Below are 20,526 nucleotides of genomic sequence, written 5' to 3'. Positions count from 1 at the left end.
CTGTAGGGTTTTTTTCAGCACTTCAAAAATGCCATTCCATTTTCTTTTGGTCTGTATTATTTCTGATAAAAATTGGAAAAAAAAAAATTCCCCTTTGAGGATTGAACCCAGGGCCTCACACATGCTAGGCAAGTGCTCTACAACTGAGCTACAACCCCAGCCCTTTAATTTTAATTCTTTTTTAAAATATTGTTTTAGTTGTAGATGGACACACAATATCTTTGCTTATTAATATATATATATATATATATATATATATATATATATATATATTTTTTTTTTATGTAATGCTGAGGATCTAACCAGTGCCTCTCACAGGCCAGGCAAGTGCTCTGCCACTGAGCTACTGCCTCAACCCCTAATTTTAATTCTTAACTGTTGTTCTGCAAAATCTGACTGCTTTTTTTTTTTTAAAGACAGACATAATATCTTTATTTTATTTTGTTTATTTTTATGTGGTGCTGAGGATTGAACCCGTGCCTCAAATGGATGAGGCAAGTGCTCTGCCACTGAGCTATAAGCCCAGCCCCAAATCTGACTGCTTTTAATTTCTTCTCTTTAACTTTCAGCAATTAACTATGTTTTGCCTAGATGGAATCTTTGTATTTATTTAGCGTGGGTTCCTGAGTCTTAGATTTGTGGATTTATGTCTTTTATAGATTTGGAGAAATTTTCAAGCATATCTCTTCATCATTTTCTTCTACACCATTCACTTTCTCTTCTCTTGGGAATTCAATTACATGTATTTCAGTCTGCATCTGTAAAGGGCCAAACAGTATCTTTAATAGTTTAATACTGTTTAAAGGATATCTAATATTCTATTCTGTTATCTTAATTTTTAAAATTTTTTTTGTTTTATTTTGGATCATTTCTATTGACTTTTTTTTTTTTTTTTTGGTTGTACAGAGGAGTGGTAAGAGAGGTGTATATATGTTAATATGTGTAATATGTAAATATGTTAAATACCAGCTTTAATTATTGGAGGCAGAGCTGGTCGTAAGAGGGTCTCAACAGGATACTAGGCAAGTGCTCTATTAGAGAGCAAGGCCTACAGCCCCTGAATCCATCTTTAGGTTCACTGATCCCATTCTTAAGCTAGATCCTATCAACTATTTCACCCAACTAATGAATTTTTTATTTTAGATGCTGTATTTTATTTTATTTTTTTTGAGAGAGAGAGAGAAAACTAAAAAAAATAGTTTTATTTTTAAATAAACTATTAAATATTTTTAATATTTATTTTTTTTAGTTTTCCGCAGACACAACATCTTTATTGCCGCGCGAATGCCAGGCAAGCGTGCTACCGCTTGAGCCACATCCCCAGCCCAAGGTGCTGTATTTTAAGCTCTAGGTTTTCCATTTTTGAGTCTCCATTTCCTGCTAAGGTGCTGCTTCTGTTCACTCATTGGTCTATCTTCTCTCTAAATTCTCTAACAGATATATAATATTTTAGTTTATGTTTGCTAATGAAATTTAGCACCTGGGTCATTCCAGCACTTAGTTACCTATAGATTTGCTTCTAATAGCTTTGTTTAATATTGCATGTTAAATAATAGTAGAGACTGAAATAGATAATGTTTGGGGATTGTTTTCCCCCCACTCCTTTTCTTCCCCAGAGAGAAAACCCAATCTTTCTTTAATCTAGTAGTGAGGATGAGGGGTAAACCAATTCAGTCTAGCTATAAATTATTTTGGGTGTAGATCAAGTTGCAGATTTAAATATTTTTAGTTGACTCTGATTTCATACAACTGAGAATGAAATTAATTCCCTCCTTCTTGAGGGCTTTGGTGTCTAAGTACCTGAGACCAAAGAAACCTGTCTTTGCTTTTCAGCTCATACCCAGTTTCCTGTGAAGCTCCACAAGGGCTAGTTTCTTTGATCTCATACAGAGTTGTACTGAGTAGGGGCTGGGTTGCCTCTGTAGCTATTCTCTGTTATATATGACATTGATACATCTCACAAACAATAATGAGGGGAGGGGGGAAAGCCAGTATTAACTGTGTGATTTCATGTACATATATTTTGGGCAAAGTTAACCTTTAGTATTGGTTACTTATGGGAAGGCAAGAGGGTTGGTAATTCTTAAGGGGTGGGTGAGAAAGGCTTCTCGAGTGTTCTATTTCTTTATCTAGTTGCGTTTATTCATGAAATTTTATTGAGCTATATGTTTATGATGTGTGCACTTTTCTGTATGTATGGTATAGTTCAATGACAAAAAATTAAGCAGGGTAGTAAACTCTTATACCAAAACCAAGCCAATCAAACCAACAAACAAAAAACAATACATGGCCAGGCGCAGTGGCGCACGCCTGTAATCATAGCGGCTCAGGAGGCTGAGGCAGGAGGATCGTGAGTTCAAAGACAGCCTCAGCAAAAAGCGAGGCACTAAATAACTCAGTGAGACCCTGTCTCTAAATAAAAATACAAAATGTGGCTCAGTGGTCGAGTGCTTGAGTTCAATCCCTGGTACCCCACCCCCCAAAAAAAGAAAAAAGTATATGGATAAACAGTTATAAAATCTGTTTTTATCTTCCAGGTTTTTTTTTTTTAATTTCAGAAGTATAACTATCAACAACTTCCACTAATTTATGTCTCCCTGACTTGTTAACAGTTTCCATGTAATTATTGGAGCAGAGAAATGATGTCAGTTTAGGTAGTCAAAAGACATTTTGTAGAACAGAGTTGAGGTCAGAAGTTTCCTTATATAAACAAACACTGGAGTCCCTCCCACTTGTTGAATTGCTTGGTGGTTAAACAGTATGCTAGGCAACAGGCTTTCCTTCTCTTTCCTTTTTTAGATGAAGCTAAGAGAATCATGGAGTTGCTTTTTTATTTTTTATTTTATTATTTGCAGGTTTAACACTTGAAGATGAGACAATTTGATCTTTGTTTGAGCTCTGAAGGATCTGAAGTGGTTTTAGCTACATCAAGTGATGAAAAACACCCACCTGAAAATATCATTGATGGGTAAGAGTTACTATACTGTCTCACTTGAAGTCTTTATATTGGGCTAGTGAACCCCTGTGGTACTGGAACTATGTACAATTAGTGCTGTTAAATATAGTTTAATAAGTGTTTGATAAACCAGATTTCCTGGTAGTATCCACCTTTGTCATCATTCCTGCAACTAATTCATATGTAGATATTTAAGTTTTTGATCCTTTTCTTTATAATTCCTAAATGGACCTCTTTATACAAAGAGGTGTTTAAATTTATTATTTTTACTATTATTATTTTTCATTATTTTTCTAGTGCCAGGGATGGAACCCAGGGCATTGTGCATGGTAGGCAAGTGCTCTGCCACTGAGCTACACCCCCAACAATAGGACATTTTATAATTTTGTTTACCAAGGCAAACAACAACTTCATTTTATGAATGTGTAAATTTTTATGTCTAGTTTTGTTTGTTTTTATTCCAGATTTTTCTTGGAAATATAAATGTAAACATAGCTTCCTATCTGCTCCCTATTTCCTTACTGGCCCAAGTGACATCTTTGCTGAAATGAATGTTTCACTTTATGCTATTTATTGCTCCTGCATTGTTTGTTTCTCAGCTTCTTGATATCCTTCCAGTTTCCACTCTTTAACAGGTCTAGAATCATTCTCTGTAGAGATAAATACTATTCTCAGAGTCTTAATTCCAAGAAATAAAATGGGAGAACTCCTTTTTTAATAGTTCTACTTATTTCCTTACTGTCTTGAGTTCTCTTCCTTGGTTTGTGTATAATCACCAGAGTTTAACTCACAGAATCATGTAATTTTAGAGCTGGAAGAACTTATGAGTTCATCTTGTCTAAGCCCTTCATTTAAACTTGTGGTAAGAGAGGTGTAAGTATGTTAAATACCAGCTTTAATTATTGGAGGCAGAGCTGGTTGTAAGATAGAGATGTTGGATTCTTTGTGTTCTATTATGAAGACTACATGTCTAGACAAAATGCTAGCAAATTGACCTCTTCTTTCAACTTTAGTTGCCATCTCCTTTCTGCTCCTTTCCCCTCAGGTAGGATAAGTTTATCTCTTTGTGGACTCTAATAGCATTTGGTATATACCTCTAGTATCTTTCTTATTCCTTTTTGTGTAATTGTTTATTTTTAATGTTTTTCTCCTCTCTCAACTGTGAGTTCCTAGGAATCAAAATCTATATCTTGTTCATCTTTTATTCCATAGAGCCTTAAAAGTTTAACAGAGGGGCTGGGGATGTGGCTCAAGCGGTAGCGCACTCGCCTGGCATGCGCGGGGCGCTGGGTTTGGTCCTCAGCACCACATATAAATAAAATAAAGATGTTGTGTTCGCTGAGAACTAAAAAATAAATATTAAAAAAAAAAAAAAACGTTTAACAGAGTTAGAACATCAAATATTAGTTAAACTTGGCTAATTTTTTTTTTTTAAATACTAGGAATTGAACCCAAGGGGCTTTCAACTGTGTTACATCACCAATCCTTTTTATTTTTTGAGACAGGGCCTCACTAATTTGCTGAGGCTGGCCTTGAACTTGTGATCCTCCTGCCTTAGCCTCCCTAGTACCTGAAGTTACAGGCATGCACCACTGCTCTCAGCTTGGCTAATATTGAAAAGTATTAGAGTGTATATTTATACACACATATACATAAACCTACATACATGTATATGCATATGTTATATGTTTGTATAAGACTTTATAATTTCATATACTATGTTATTCAATTGGGAAATAAGAAACCCAAAGAAGTATTTTCAACCCTACTGTAAAGATGAGAAAACAAATGATCACATGTAAAATGACTTGCTTAAAATCATACAGAGAAGCAGATGGCAAAATCAACTAACACTCATATTTTCTAACTGCTAGTTAAGGGCTCTTTGTCCTATACTATAACAAATCAAATCAACATTGAATCAAAAAGTTAATATCTGCCTTTGCCTGTGTCTCTTAGTTCATGTCAGTTTTTTACTTTCTGAAAGTGAAGTAATATTTCTTATCCCACTCTTAACTTGGAGTAGAAAAATTAGCATGGGAACTGTTATAAGAATACATAGAACTGATCCAGGCATGGTGGCACATGCCTGTAATCCCAGCAGCTCCGTAGGTTGAGGCAGGAGGATTGCAAGTTCAGAGCCAGCTTCAGCCAAAGTGAGATGCTAAGCAACTCAGTAAGACCCTGTCTCTAAATAAAATACACAATAGGGTTGGGATGTGGGTCAGTGGTTGAGGGCCTCTGAGTTCAATCCCCAATACCCGCCCCCCAAAAAAAGAATATACAGAACTGTAGAGATTTGCCTTAATGTTGTTTGCTAGGAATAGAGATCTTTCCAGAAACATTCCTTATCTCTGATTGGAGAGAGATCATTTTTCTAAGGCAAGATCAGTTTACCTTCTACCCTTTTGATGACTTTTCTCTCAAGGTAATATGTTTATGGATTATTAGGGTCAGCTGGGCATGATGGCGCACGCTTGTAATCCCAGCAGCTCGGGAGGCTGAGACAGGAGGATCAAGAGTCTAAAGCTAGCCTCTGCAATAGCTAGATGCCGAGCAACTCAGTGATACCCCATCTCTAAATAAAATACAGAATAGGGTTGGGGATGATGTGGCTCAGTGGTTGAGTGCCCGCAATTCAATCCCCGGTACCAAAAGAAAAAAAGATTATTAGGGTTAGCTATATTATGTAGCAGATAATATTTTAGGATCTGTCAAGTTTATATTAAGGAATGACTAAGGACCTAATTTTTTTTAGATTAGACAAAAACTGTTAGTACAGAAAAACATGGAATATAGGTAGTTACTGTCCTGCAGACTGAACGGAGTATGTCATTGACTGTAATTCATATGCAATTCTAGCACATATAATTAGACCTTATATATTAGATGTTAAAAAAACTTCTGTTCACAAATTGATATACCTAAATGCAAGTAATCATAGAATTATTTAGGGAAAACATACTATAAATTTACCCCTATTCAACAGTGAAGAATGTTTATGGCCCTGCTCCAAAGTTTCAGTTTCTTCAAAAATAAGAGTTAAAGAAAATGATTATGTTTCTATTTCCCATTGACCCTACCTTTGTCCTTTATATTTAAAATGTCAGTGAAAAAGTAGAAAAAATTCTACCCTAGAAAAAAGAAAAAAATTAGGAGAACTGATTCACTTTACATAGTGTTGGAATATACTAGATTTAGAATTAAAATTCTTGTCGAATTGAACTGCATATTTTACCTTAGACAAAGGTTATATGTAATGTTTTAAGCCCAGTTGTGCTAGGTCAGTGAGATAAGATCAGAGAGACCAAGGAATATACCTGGAGGTGGGACATGAGATATAAAGTTCATTGAAAAATGCTTACAGGGGCTGGGGATGTGGCTCAAGCTGTAGCGCGCTCACCTGGCATGCGTGCGGCCCGGGGTTCAATCCTCAGCACCACATACAAACAAAAGATGTTGTGTCCCCGATAACTAAAAAATAATAAATATTAAAATTCTCTCTCTCTCTCTCTCACTCTCTCTCTCTTAAAAAAAAAAATGCTTACAGGGCTCTCTCTCTTCCCCCTCTCCTCTCTCTCCCTCTCCCCCTCCCTCTCCTCCCTCTCCTTCTCTCTCTCTCTCTCCCTTTCTCCCTCCCTCTCTCTCTCTCTCTCTCTCTCTCTCTCTCTCTCTCTCTCTCTCCCTCCCTCCCTCCCTCCCTCTCTCTCTCCCTCTCCACCCCCTTCTCTTCTGCGACTGACCTCTTCGTCCTGCTAATAAAATCTCAGACAGGTAAACGATTTTTTCCGCGGAGCTTTTCCGTGGTTCCTACAGATATGGGCTAGAGAAGCCATAGAATGTTGTGAGCAGAGCTTAATGGGCAATTCTGGTGGGAGCTCAGAAGACCAGAATGCTGTTAGAAATGTGGCCAATAAAGACTGTACTCATGAGTTTTCAGAGGGGAATGGGGACTCTATTGGGAATCAGACTAGAGAATATTCATGTTACATTCCAGCAAAGAAGTTGTCTACATTTTGCGCATGCCCTGACACCTTCTGTGAAGGTGAATTTAAAGGTAATGGACTAATAATCTGGTGGAAGAAATTTCAAGGAAGCATAGCATTCAGGCCTGGTTGGCCTGGGTGTTGCTGGCAGATTTTAGCTAGGTTTACTGTGAAAATTGGAAGCAGAGAGATTTGGAAAACTTTGTTGGTCAAAGAAGCGCAGGTAAAATTGGGGCCAAGGAATTTACTGTAAAGATGGTCATCAATAAAGAGAAGTTAAGTACTTTGCTGAGACAAAGGAAAGATACCCTGAGGGCATCTCAGGAGTCAGCAAAACAACACCCATTGCAGGCTCAAGGGTGTAGAAGTGAAAACTTGTTTGAGAGACTTTGGACCTATGCTTACATAGGGTTGCCTAGAAAGAAGTTTCCCCAGGATTCATTTCACTGTGTTTGATTGTCCAGGCATTCAGAGGTCACAGCAGTAATGATCTAAGGGAATGGACTAAGGGGGCCAGGCTACAGCTTGAGCTGACTTCAGACCTCAGCATCATTCACATGGTGCTAATTCTGCATGGATGCAGGACACTGGAATTAAGGGATACCGGAAGTTTACACTGAAATTTCAGAGAAAGGCCTGGAAGGCCAGGGAAAGTGCAGCAGGTCAGAATCCCTGCAGGCAGCCCCTGAAATATCAATGCACGAGGCTCTGAGAAGGAAGCCAAAGATGCACTGCAGACACTCTGGATTAAGAGATGCCAACAACATGGAACATCTGCTGGGGAAAGAGGCTAGCTGTGGACAGAGCCAGCTTAAGAGAAAGGCCATTTGGACTGCAACTGGCAAGGCCATAGGGGTGGAGTTGCACAAGCCCTTTGAAGATCATATTTTGCCGTTATGTGCACTGAATACAGAACATAGAGCTACAGGACTTGTTTTCCTAGCTGGATTTTGGTCTTGTGTTGGGCCCATCACTTTTTTCTATGCCCCCATTTCTTCCTTTTGGAATGGGAATGCTTACTGTGTGACAATATATATTAGATATATGCAACTTGCCTTTGATCTTTACAGGGGCTCATAATCAAAAGTTTGCCTTGGCCTCAGATGAGACTTTGGACTTGGACTTTTGGGCAAAACTGGAGCTGTTAAGACTATGGGGACTCTTGAAAATGGACCACATGCATTTTGCATTATGAAATGGACATGAGTTTTGGGGACCCAGAGGTGGAATGTTGAGGTTTGGATGAGCTATCCCCCAAACTCGTATGTTAATACAAGAGTTGAAATGATTAGATTATAAGAACTGTAACATAATCCGTGGGTTAATTCATTTGATGGATTACTAATCTGAAAGTACTTCTTTACTGGGTAACTTCAGTTACTGGTTAGCTGAAGGCAGGTGTGGTGTGGCTAGAGGAGGTAGGTTACTAGGGATGTGGTTTGAGGATTATACATTTTTGTCCCTGGCTCCTCCCTCTCTCTCTGTTTCCTGGTCACCCTGGGCCTTGAGCTGAGGAATTTTCCTCCCCCATGCCCTTCTCCTGTGATGGTCTACCTTACCTTAAGCCCAGAGCAATGGAGCTCGCTGACCATGGTCTGAACCTCTTAAATCATAAGCCAAAATAAACTTTTCCTCCTCTTAAAAAAAAAAAAATGCTTACAGGGAAGTCCAATAGAAATGATTGACAGATAACTTTGCCTGAGAATCCAGAGGTGACAGGCTGGACAGGTATACCTCTGCTTCACTCGGTACCTCTGGTGCCTTGCCTGAGAACAGTGCCTCCTATCTGTCATGGTATTTTGTCAGGAGGTGGCAAATGAGCACTTCCCTTTAGACAGTGCTCTGATCCATACCAGTTACTGTAGGGAGAAGAATTTTATAAATTAAGCTACAGAAACATTGACAATCATTAAATTGTTTAGTTTGTTCCTTGTATGCTCATCATCCCAAGGAGCAGCTATCCTGACATGTGTGCAAGAAAGCAACTTTCCATACATAATACTAACTTGCCCTAATTCCAAGCATATAACAGAGAAAGCCAGTGTCCTTCATGATAATATTTATCTGGACATCCAGCCCAGATTGCTGTCATTGTTCCCTTAACTTGGCTAAGTTCTTTGGAAAAGAAAGGGGCATTCAGAGATCTGGTGTTTTACTCTCCCTCTTTTTTTTTTTTAAGGATGACATATATTTCAGCCTTTGGGCCTCCATTTCCAATCTAAAAAATAGAGATAACACCACCTTTTCTGCCTTCCTCAGAGTTATTAAAACAACAACAACAACAACAAATCACATGAGATAATAGATGTGAAACAGTTGTTAGCAGTCAATCCTTATTCAACAGAAAACTATTGCCAGGCAGGGCCCACGCGTGCCTGTAATCTCAGTGGCTCAGGAGGCTGAGGAGGGAGGATCGCGAGTTCAAAGCCAGCCTTGGCAAAAGTGAGGTGCTAGGCAACTCAGTGAAACCCTGTCTCTAAATAAAATACCAAAAAAAGGGGGGTGAGGTTGTGGCTCAGCAGTTGAGTGCTTGCCTCGCATGAGTGAGGCACACATAAAAATAAATAAACAAAATAAAGTTATTTGTTCATCTACAACTAAAAAAAATTAAAAAAAAAAAAAAACAAAACAGGGTGGGGCGTGTGTGGAGCAGGGACTGGAGATGTGGTTCAGTGGTTGAATGCCCCTGGGTTCAATACATGGTGCTGGGAAAAGAAAGAGAAAAAGAAAACTACTACTTTGACAATTTCCTTATACCTAATTATGAGGATGCAATTATGTCATTTTAAAGTCCAAGTGCATCTATATAATAATATGTAGAATTATTATATTGGTCATGTTTATTGAAAGCACTGAAGGAAAAACTAGGACAATTAAATTCACTAAATTATTTAAATAGATAAAATTTTAAACCATATAGTTATAAGTAAAAAGGAAATTATAAATTATTAAATATAGAATTTAAAAATCAGAATTATTAGATAGGAGACCTAACCCTTTTTTTGTAACAACTTTATTGACATATACCAGGCATGGTGGCGCACATCTGTAATCCCTGGGAGCCTGAGGCAGGAGGATCACAAGTTCAAAGCCAGCCTCAGCAACTTAGCAAAACCCTAAATAACTTAATGAGATTCTGCCTCTAAATAAAATATAAAAAAGGGCTGGGGATGAGGCTCAGTGGTTAAGCACCCCTGGGTTCAATCCCTGGTATCCCCCCCAAAAAAATACCCTTTATTTATATATTCATATGCTGTATAATTCACCCATTTAGAGTCTACAATTTAGTATTTCCCACATATTCAGAGTTACGCAACCATTTCCACGATCCATGTTAGAACATTTCATCACCCCCAGAAGAAGCCTTGCATTCATTAGCAGTCACCCTGTATTTATCCATCCCCACCAGTCCTAGGTAACCATTATTAATCTACCTTATTTCTGTAGATGTTACTGATTCAGACTTTTCATATAAATGGAATCATACATATATGGCCTTTTGACTAGCTTCTTTCACTTTTCATGTTTTCAGGCTTCATCCATGTGGTAGATCATATCTCAGAACAATTTCTTTTTATTGTCAAATAATATTCAATTGCATGGATAAAGCAGATTTATTTATCCATTTGTCAGTGATAGATATCTGGATTAGTTCTAATTTGGGATTGAATTTACCTAAATTTTATTTTAAAACATCATTTTATAAATCTTGGTTCAATATCTGGTACCCGTCCCTCCTCCCAAAAAATCTACTTAAAATAGCGTTTAAAACATAAAATAGTTTAGAATAAATTTAATAAGACACACAAGACCTTCACAATGAAGTTTATAAGATATTGTTGACAAAACTTTTAATATAATAAAGAGCTAAATAAATGAAAATATATACTATGTGCATAATTAGAAAACTTAATATTGTTAAAATGCCAGCTTTTTTCTAAATTAATGTAGAATCTGTACAATCCAAATTAAAAATCTCGGTATACTTTTACATAAACACTAACAAATTTTTTTCTGAAACATATCTGGAAATACAAAGACCTGGACTAGTCAAAATCATCTTGAAAAAGAAGAAAGTTAAAGCACTTACTTACTTTATCTGATTTCAGGACATAGAATAACCAATTCACAATAATCAAAGCAGTGTAATATATTTATAATATTAGACCAGTGAAATAGAATAGAGAGCCCAAAACAGACCCACAGCATCAGGTTATTTAGGTTATATTTTTGACAGAATATGTTTTATTTTGGAGAAAGACACTATGAGTTCCAATAAGAAAAAGAAAGCCTTTTTAACAAATGGTGCTTGAGCAACAGAGTAAACATAGGTAAAAATAAACTGTGACCATTATCCTATACTGAGCACAAAAATTAATTCAGGATGGATCATGGACCTCATAAGAAAGAACTTTGCGACATTGCAGTAGACAAATATTTCTTTTGGGAAGGGGATGACACAAAAATTACTAAGCATAAAATTAAAAAATGGGGCTGGTCATGTAACTCAGTGGTAGAGAGCTTGCTCAGCATGCATGAGAAACTGGGTTCGGTCCCTAGCACCACATGTAAATACAAAAGAAAAAAAATTTTTTTAAACATAAAGAAGGAAAGAAAGAAAAAAAGTAACAAAACTGGACTTTGTCAGTAATGAAATTTCTGCTTATTGAAAGCCATGATTAAGAAGATGAAAAGGCAAGCCATTGCATGCCTGTGATTCTAGCAACTCGGCAGGCTGAGGAAGGAGGATACAAGTTCAAAGCCAGTCTCTGCAACTCAGCAAGGTCCTAAGCTACTTAGCAAGATCCTGTTTCAAAATAAAAAATAAAAAGGGCTAGGGATGTGGCTCAATGATTAAGTACCCCTGGAATCAAACCCTTGGTACCAAAAAGAAAAAGAAAAAAAACAAGGCAAATCATGGACTGGGAGAAAATATTCATTTGGGGAAAAAAAAAAAAAAATATATATATATATACACACACACACACACACATACATACCAAAGGACTGCTACAGGTATATAATAAAAATACAAACAGCTTCATAAAAATATGACAAAATATTTAAGAGACACTTAACAAAAGAAAATAGATGAGCGACTAACATGCATGAAAAAGGGGCTTAGCATTATAGTTATCAGGAAAATGCAAATTAAAACAATAGGAGACCATTTCACATTTACTAGAATGGTTAAATTAAAAAGACTGATAACAGCAAATGTTGACAAAGGGTGTGGAGCAAGTAGAACTCTCTTAACATTGCTGGTAAGAGTATATAATAGTGCAACCACTTTGGAAATTTGGCAGTTTTTATAAAGTTAAATATAACTCTACCTTATCATCCTACAAAGCCACTCTTAGTAATGACTTTGTCTACAAAGACACTTGTGTAAGAATGTTTATAGTAGCTTTATTTATTATAACATTAAAAAACTGGAAGCAATCCAAATATCAAACAAAAGAATGAACAAGTCAAGTGTGGTAGTACATGCCTGTAATCCCAGCTATTAGGTAACTGAGTAAGGAGGATTGCAAGTTCAGGCTAGCCTGAGCAATTTAGTGTGATCCTGTCTCAATTTTTTGTCATCACAGTGACTTGGGTGGCTGAGACAGGAGGATCATAAGTTCAAGATCAGCCTTGGCATGAGAATTCATACCCCATTTGAGTCAAATGTATGATATGTCAAGATCATTGTATTGTCTCGAGCAACTAATAAAAAATAAAAATTAAAAAAAAAAGAAAAGAAAAAATAAAAGATCAGCCTTGGCAACTTAGTGAGACCTGGCTTATAAATAGATAGATAGATAGATAAAGGACTAGAGATGTAACTTAGTGTAAAACTCTCCTGGGTTCAGTTGCCAGTAATGCAAAATAAGTAAGTAAGCAAATAATAAAATAGGACTGTATGTAGCTCAGTGATAGAGTATCCCTGGATTCAATCCCCAGCAGTTAAAAAAAAATGCACTACATATATATATGAATATATATGTATATATACACACATATGTATGTGTGTATGTATATATACATGTGTGTATACACATACATACATTGCAGAATAGGTCATGGTGATAAAAGTCAAAGTAATAATTGAGGGAAGTAGGGATTGTCTGGAAGGAAAGTTTCTGGAGTCATGAGAATGTTCTATATCTTGATGGGGGTATTGGTTATCCTGGGATCAGTTACATAAGCATATACATTTATCAAAACTCATTAAATGGCCTGGGGATGTAATTCATGTAGAGTAGTTGCCTAGCATATGCAAGGCCCTGGGTTTGATCTCCAGCATCATAAAAAGCAAAAAACAAAATCTTATGAAGTTATAAGGTAAATTTCATTGTATATAAATTTTGCCTCCATAAAAGAAAAAGGTTTACATTGTTGAAATTATTACTTCTGTCGTCAGTACCACATATACTATTTCAAACACACATCTGTACAACTTAAAGCTGCATATTTAATTTTTTTTTCAGCAAACACATACTGTGGTTTAACTATTTAACAGTTGCTAGGGATATGAAGATGAGTAGTGGGAAGTGTTTGGGTTCAAAGAGCTCATCATCTTGTAGGAGCCATAAAAACATAAGAGATAAGTGTCAGTGCATAAATGGGCTGCTGAGTGTCAGGGAAGTGCAAAGAAAGGAGGAAGTGATTCCAGTTTGTTGGGGTTAGAGAGATTGGGCCCAAAAGTGAATAAACTTTTGCAAGGGAAGAAAGACTTTTTGGGTAAAGAGAATCTCAGGAACTGCTATGTGGAAACAAGAGCCTGCATGATGTGTTTGCAGAATTTTAAGTGGCCCAGAGTGACTATAGTGATTGATGGTGATGTAGTGATGGAGGATAATGTCCTTTAATTATGAAACCAGACTGTACAGTCTTAAATGTCATACTAAGGAGTTTAAATTTATTGGCAGTGAGGGACCACTGAAGGCTTTTAGACAGGAGTGATATCAGTTCTATTCCTGTGTTTTAGAAGAGAATATCTGGTGGTAGCAAAGAATTATTAAACTTGGGGAGAGATTAGAGGCAGAATTAACAGAAATGGATTATCATAATCCCATAGTCATTTTTATAATACTTATCATGAGAACTTTATGATTTAACTTTTATATTTAGCTATTTTTCTTTTTCTTTCAAATTAACGACAGGAATCCAGAAACATTTTGGACCACCACAGGAATGTTTCCCCAGGAGTTCATTATATGTTTTCACAAACATGTAAAGGTTGAAAAACTTATAATCCAAAGTTACTTAGGTAAGCAAATCATACATTAATTTTCACCATCCTTTAATTTTTCCATAAGCAGAGGACATATATGTAAACTTTTGGCAAAACCCTAGTTTTTCTTCACAGTGTGGAATCCAGTTTTATTGTTGGAATGGGAGGGTAGGGATTCTGGGTTAACTGCCTTCAGCACAACTAACCTCTTTAAATTGCAAATTTGAAACCCTTCCAAAGCACATAATAATTTCCATGCAATTTACGACATGAAAGTCTTTGGCAAAAGACCCTATTATGAACATAAGAAGCTGACTTGCCAGAATGCTAGTTTCCATGACATCTTTTTTCCCAAGATTCCTTCATCCTGGAGTTCTCTATCAAATTCTTGCTGAAAATTCAATAACCCTGATTTTTTCACATTGAATGGTGTTGATTCTTCTATTAATAATGACATTTTCTGGGAATTTAGGAACAGAATCTCCCATTGAAACATTCTTCTAATCCTGTGTGTTTATTTAGGGATAGAGTATATCAGACAAAATCATGGCAGGAAACAAAACACATCCCAGATGTTTCAAATAAGAGGTTTTATTGATGGGTCCACTTATGAAAGTATGTCCTGGGCTAAGGGAATAAACAAGGGATGATGAGGCCCTCAGAAACTAGCTACAGCAGGAGACCATTATTTCCCTGGGACAAGGCAAGGAGATAATGTTATCTCACCCCAGTGAGAGCCAGATCCTGCCCAGCAGGAGCTATGATCATGAAGGGACTTGACTGTTGTCCAACACCTGACACCAAAGCAGAGAGGAAGTGGAGAGAGAATAGCCTGATCTTACTTCTTACAGCCCTTTGTCCACTCCTGGTGCCTCCACTGGCCAACTCCACTCAGAAGCCAATGGGTAAGTCCAGGAGACTAGTCCACAGGGGTCAGCCATTCAAGGCACAGGACAAGATAGAGAAGAGGAGGAATGGATCTAGAGTGGCAGAGACTAGGTGAAGACAGGGAAGGGAACACAGTGCAGAAGGAAAATGCATGGCTCAGTCTTTCCTCTGCCATTAATTGCATAGGCTCTGGAGTCAGACAGTCCTTGAGGTTGAATTTCAGTTCTGCTCCTTACTTGTTCTTTCTCATTAAACACCTTACCTTGCTTCCCTAAGCTTACATCCTCATCAGTAGAATAGATTAGTAATACTTTTCCCTTAAGACTGTAGTCACAAGACAATAAAAAATTGCCTGTACTCATAATAGGTTCTTCATAAATGTTTATGACCAAGACCACCAAATGTTATCATCAATATATAAAATAATTCTGGATGATGATCAAATTCAAAACAGTTCCACTAGCTTTATGTTTTACAGTTATAAACATTATAAGATCACCATGACACAGCCCAGTTCTGTGGCACTGAGGTGCACGCCTGTATGCCAGAGACTCGGGGAAGGCAGGGGGACAGAAGCAGGAGTAGCACAAGTTCAAGGACAGCCTCAGAAACGGTTTCAAGATAAAAAAAAAAAAAAAAAGGGTTAGAGATATGGCTCAGTAGTAGAGTAGCCTTAGGTTCAATCCCCAGTACTATTAAAAAAAAAAAAAGGAAAGACCACATTTTACCGTGGGGATATATAGAAAAACAGAATGGATAACTTCCAGAACATGGTATTTCTGATCCTAATACTCTAGTTCTACCAATGCATGTCAGTCTCTGGCAGAGGGAAAAAGAAATATAGAGAAAACAACATAGAGTCAGAAAGGTAATTAACATTTTGTTTATTTACAATGTCAGTGCGGACCTTGAAGATTGAAAAGACCAAATCTAAAGAGCCTGTCGATTTTGAGCAATGGATTGAAAGGGGTATGTGCTTGTTTACCAGCATTGTTCTGAACACAAGAGAGTAGATAATTGTCCTCTGACTCTACTTTTCCACTCCAACTGCATTTTGCTGAATAATAGGTGACCATAATGATTGTTTTATTTATTTTTTATGGGATTATGGGTCATTTCTATTTTCATTTTTATTTTTTTCCATATGACTTTGTTGATTCTTGTACACAATTAAGACCGAAAAACCTGGCTTGTTATATAACAATGAATTTTTCTGAATTTCAGAATCCTTATCAGAAAAAAGAGAGAGGATACCAATCATTTAAAGGCTTTTGTGAACTAGTGGTTGGCATATTAAAGTTGAACAATAAATATCATCAACAAAATCGGTAGCCTCCAATTAAACAAAAACATTGCCTTCATGTGCTATCTCTTTTCCTTTCCCAAATACTATGAGAATAATAATAAAGGAATAAAATGAAGCAAATTTACAAGAACAACAACAAAAAAATTAAACAAAACTCAGGAAACTAAAGCAAATGTAAGATGTATATTTTAATAGAGGAGAAAGCAAATAACTTTTTTTTTTTTTTTTTTTAGAGAGAGAGAGAGAATTTTTTAATATTTATTTTTTAGTTTTTCAGCAGACACAACATCTTTGTTTCTGTATGTGGTGCTGAGGATCGAACCCAGGCCGCACACATGCCAGGCGATCGCGCTACTGCTTGAGCCACATCCCCAGCCCCCCTGTTGTTCTTTTTGAAGTGTACCAGTCAGAAAATGCACACAGTTTTCAAATGATTTAGTCAAATGTAACAAAAGACAGTCAAAGATTACTAGCCAGTATCGTCTCAAAATAAATATAAAAAAAAGTGGTAAAGCACACCTGGGTTCAATCTCTGGCACCAAAAAAAAAAAAAAAAAAACGAGGGAGAGAGATGGATAATCACGTATTTAGAGGTGGAATGTCATGATATCTTAGGCTAACTTTAAAATAATGTAACAAAAATAATGTAGGGCTGGGACTGTGGCTCAGTGGTAGAGTGCTTACCTCACATGTGTGAGGCACTGGATTTGATCCCCGGCACCACATAAAAATAAATAAATAAAATAAAGATATTGGGGGGGGGCTGGAGTTTTGGCTCAGTGGTAGAGCACTTGCCTGACGTGTGCGGTCCTGGGTTCTATCCTCAGCACTGCATATAAATACATCAACAATAAAAGATCCATTTAAAACTAAAAAATAAAAATTTTTTAAAAATTATTATGTTCATCTACAACTAAAAAAATTTTTTTAAATTAAGTCAATAATGCTGAAATGTTAGTAATTAAAAAATCTAGATAGTAGGTATATATAGCAAATATTATTTTCTCTCTTCATTTCATTTTGAGATTTTCCAGTTTTTCATAACTGAAAAAAAAAGAAGCTAAGCAAATAAAGAAGGGATTATCAGGGGCTGGGGTTGCAGCTCAGCGGTAGAGCACTTGCCTAGCACGTGTGAGACCCTGGGTTCAATCTTCAGCACCACATAAAAATAAATAAATAAAACAAAGGTACTGTGTCCAACTCAACTAAAAAATAAATATTTTTTTAAAAAGAAGGGGTTGTAATTAATTTTTAATGGAGATGTATAAGAAAGAAAATGTGATCATAATGTATTACTTATCTCAGTACTCAGTAACATTTATATGGATATAATAATATAACTATCAAATATTGATTTCAAAACTGAGGGGATGGGAGGAGGTAGAAGTTGCAGCAGGAAGAAGAAAGGATTCTTGGTTTAAGAAACCTAAATTTTCACTGACTATAATGTAAAGTCAATTAAAAAAATTGATATAAAAAGAAAGGGAATATAATCATAATCCAGGAAGAACAGCTTAAAGAGTTGAAAACATTACTGCTAGGGAGTATGATTGGAAGAGAATGAGGGCAAATGGAGGGGGGTGATTTACAGTTTTTCATCAAGAAGCAGAAGTCACACATAATTTTTCTTCCTAGAGACTGCCCTCATACTCTGTGTCTTTTAAAATTACATACATTAATTATTTTGATAGAAATAAAATTAATGCCAGTAAATATTACTATATCAATTAAGTTGTCAATGTTTCAAAAAAAAATGTTTGATGTGATTAACTCATGACCAAATAAATAATCTATCCTATTATACAAGTAAAGGTTTTTTTATACTTGAATACCAGAAAAGATCACTTCACCAGCCTCATAATTCTACATCATAGTGAGAATTTACTCTGAGCAACGAAGCTCTAGTTGTTATCCCTGAGTGTGATGAAATAATTCTTGTCAGGAGACATTTTCACATTTTATCTGGTCCTTGCTTTACATTCCTTTATAATAAATTTACATTTGTGTTATCTTTTGTTTATACTCCCTAGAGATATTTTATAGCTCATATAGTTTTTTAAACTTTTATATCAAACGTCTCTATTTTTATATCAGATTTCAACACCCAAGCACTGACAATTCCTTTAAATTCAATTTTAACTTATGGTTTACAGGATAATCATATTTTTAATATATTTTTTAGATGTTGATGAACCTTTATTTGTTTTGTGTGATGCTGAGAAACAAACCCAGTGCCTCACACATGCTAGGCAAGCGCTCTACCACTGAGCCACAACCCCAGCCCAAGATAATCATATTTTGTTGTACATAAATTTCAGGAGTTATCCTTATATATTTTGAACCTTAACTCATTTCTGTTAAATTTATTTTTTAGATTTTGTACACACAGAGGGGCAGCTTCAAAATGAAGAAATTTTGGTAAGTGAATATACTTTGTTTAGATAAATATCATCTTTAGTAAGCACAATGTTTTTAATTTTTAAATCTATCTCCCTAGTCCTAGAATTAATAAATATCCTTATGGTATTATAGGTTCTGTACCTCATCAACCATTAGAGAGGTTATTCTCAACAGTATTATAAGCTAAATATATTATAAGGAAGGGTGAAAGCAAAGATAAAGCAGAATTTTTTTTTGTTTTATTCTGCTCATTTATTTATTTGGAAGTATTTGATAGTTCTACTTGGCTTTCTTTCATGTGATTCTGTAGGCCATTTAGAACAGGAATCAAAAAAAGGTTGAGATGTCAAAACTGGATGTTAATTTAAGCATGAAAGGACAAGGGAGATTCAGATAAAAGGAACTGGAGCATAGGATCAGCAACAAATAAGCCAAAGAGAGATGAAGTGGAAAGAGAACCAGTATTTTTCAACAACATTCCACTGGGCTTTGCTTGTCAAGTGGAATGAATGCCCTTTGATGAGGGAACTGCTGCCTCGTCAGGAGTTCCTGTGTTCCTGCTAGGTTTTCAGGCCTTGGTTTAGACAAACACAAAAGTAAAACAACCGAATGTGTATTTTTTTAGATGGTAGTATTTGTTTAACTAAGGTTTGTTTAAATAAGGTTTCTCTAAAGGTACCTTATCCATTAAGTTTATGTCTTCATATCTTGCTAGGAGCTGCTATGAAATTGAGATTCTGTGGGAAGTTTTTGAATACATTAGTCTCTTTCTTCCACCAAAATTGGCCTGATAATTGAGAAGGTGGAGGAGAGGACGACAAAAATGATTATTTTTGCTGAATTTTACCTTCCTGTTCTCCCTCTTTACCTAGTGGGTTAAGATTAGTGAGCCCTTGCTGTCTTGATAGTTTGTTTCTGGATTCATTGTAGATTAGGGCAGGATTATAGAAAATTCAGAAAGTAGTAAGGGGGAATTAGAGGCTGGAAATTACCCATAATTTTATTACTCTGTCACAAGAGATTTACTACACTTATTCTCTTCTAGTTGTTGACCATATGCATCACATAGTTATAATAATATTGTACAATTTTGTTTTATCTTTTTAACTTAATGTTATTTCACAAGCTTCATAATTTCAATTTTAAGATAACATTTGCTACTTGCATTCATTTAAACTAATTTTCTTTTTTCTCCTGCTGTCATTACAAGTAATATACAGGAGACATTTTATACATGTTCTTGCTATCATGACCTTCACCTTTTTGATTATTTTCTAAGATTAAATTTCATGGAATGGAATTACTAGGTATAAGGGTACAAACATTTTTATAGCTTTTTACATATTTGCCAAAGTGCTTTCCAGAAAATCTATTCAAATATAAAAGTATAGTTATGCTATAGGGTAGTATATTCTGAGGCATCATTAACCAAGGGAAATCTGTTTTCATGAAGACTACTTTCAAAACTGCTACACCCCAGAACAACCGTTATATGTGGCTGGGTTACCTTCTGAATATTATATCTTGCATATTGTTATGTATTTAGAATATCACTCTTGCATCATACCCTTTCTTCTGCTGTTTGTTAACAATTACTAAAAGTATCCATATTGATTTTTCTTCTACAGGTTCATGATGGCTACTGTACTTACTTGAGATTCATAATTACAAAAGCCTTTGATCATTTTATATCTGTGCATTGTGTTTCTGCAGAGGGACTAGTAGTCTCAAATCATTCTTAGTAATTATAATAAAATACTCTTGCATGATT

The 20,526-nt window shown here is 36.0% G+C and overlaps 1 protein-coding gene across 7 annotated transcripts in view; it reads left to right on the top strand.

Moving 5' to 3' along the window:
- The window catches only part of Ift25 (intraflagellar transport 25), a 27,580-nt gene extending 7,054 nt beyond the window's left edge, over positions 1–20,526 (top strand). For 4 of the 7 annotated variants that reach the window (XM_046450903.2, XM_046450899.2, XM_046450898.1 and 1 more), the window contains exons 2-6: positions 2,856–2,968; positions 14,091–14,197; positions 15,950–16,018; positions 18,730–18,773; positions 20,384–20,526. In XM_046450903.2, coding sequence (XP_046306859.1) covers positions 2,871–2,968; positions 14,091–14,197; positions 15,950–16,018; positions 18,730–18,773; positions 20,384–20,497 — 432 coding nt within the window. In that variant the 5' untranslated portion in view covers positions 2,856–2,870 and the 3' untranslated portion in view covers positions 20,498–20,526. Of the gene's footprint in view, positions 1–1,249; positions 1,331–2,855; positions 2,969–14,090; positions 14,198–15,949; positions 16,019–18,729; positions 18,774–20,383 lie in introns of all 7 variants that reach the window. The other 3 variants (XM_058581489.1, XM_058581488.1, XM_058581490.1) reach the window with 1 other exon arrangement.

The sequence above is a fragment of the Marmota monax genome, unplaced genomic scaffold (assembly GCF_021218885.2).
Source record: "Marmota monax isolate L192 unplaced genomic scaffold, Marmota_monax_Labrador192_F-V1.1 WCK01_AAM20220418_F8-fsc00023, whole genome shotgun sequence".
NCBI classification, from domain to species: Eukaryota; Metazoa; Chordata; class Mammalia; order Rodentia; family Sciuridae; genus Marmota; species Marmota monax.
This window is presented reverse-complemented; position numbering and strand designations above follow the sequence as displayed.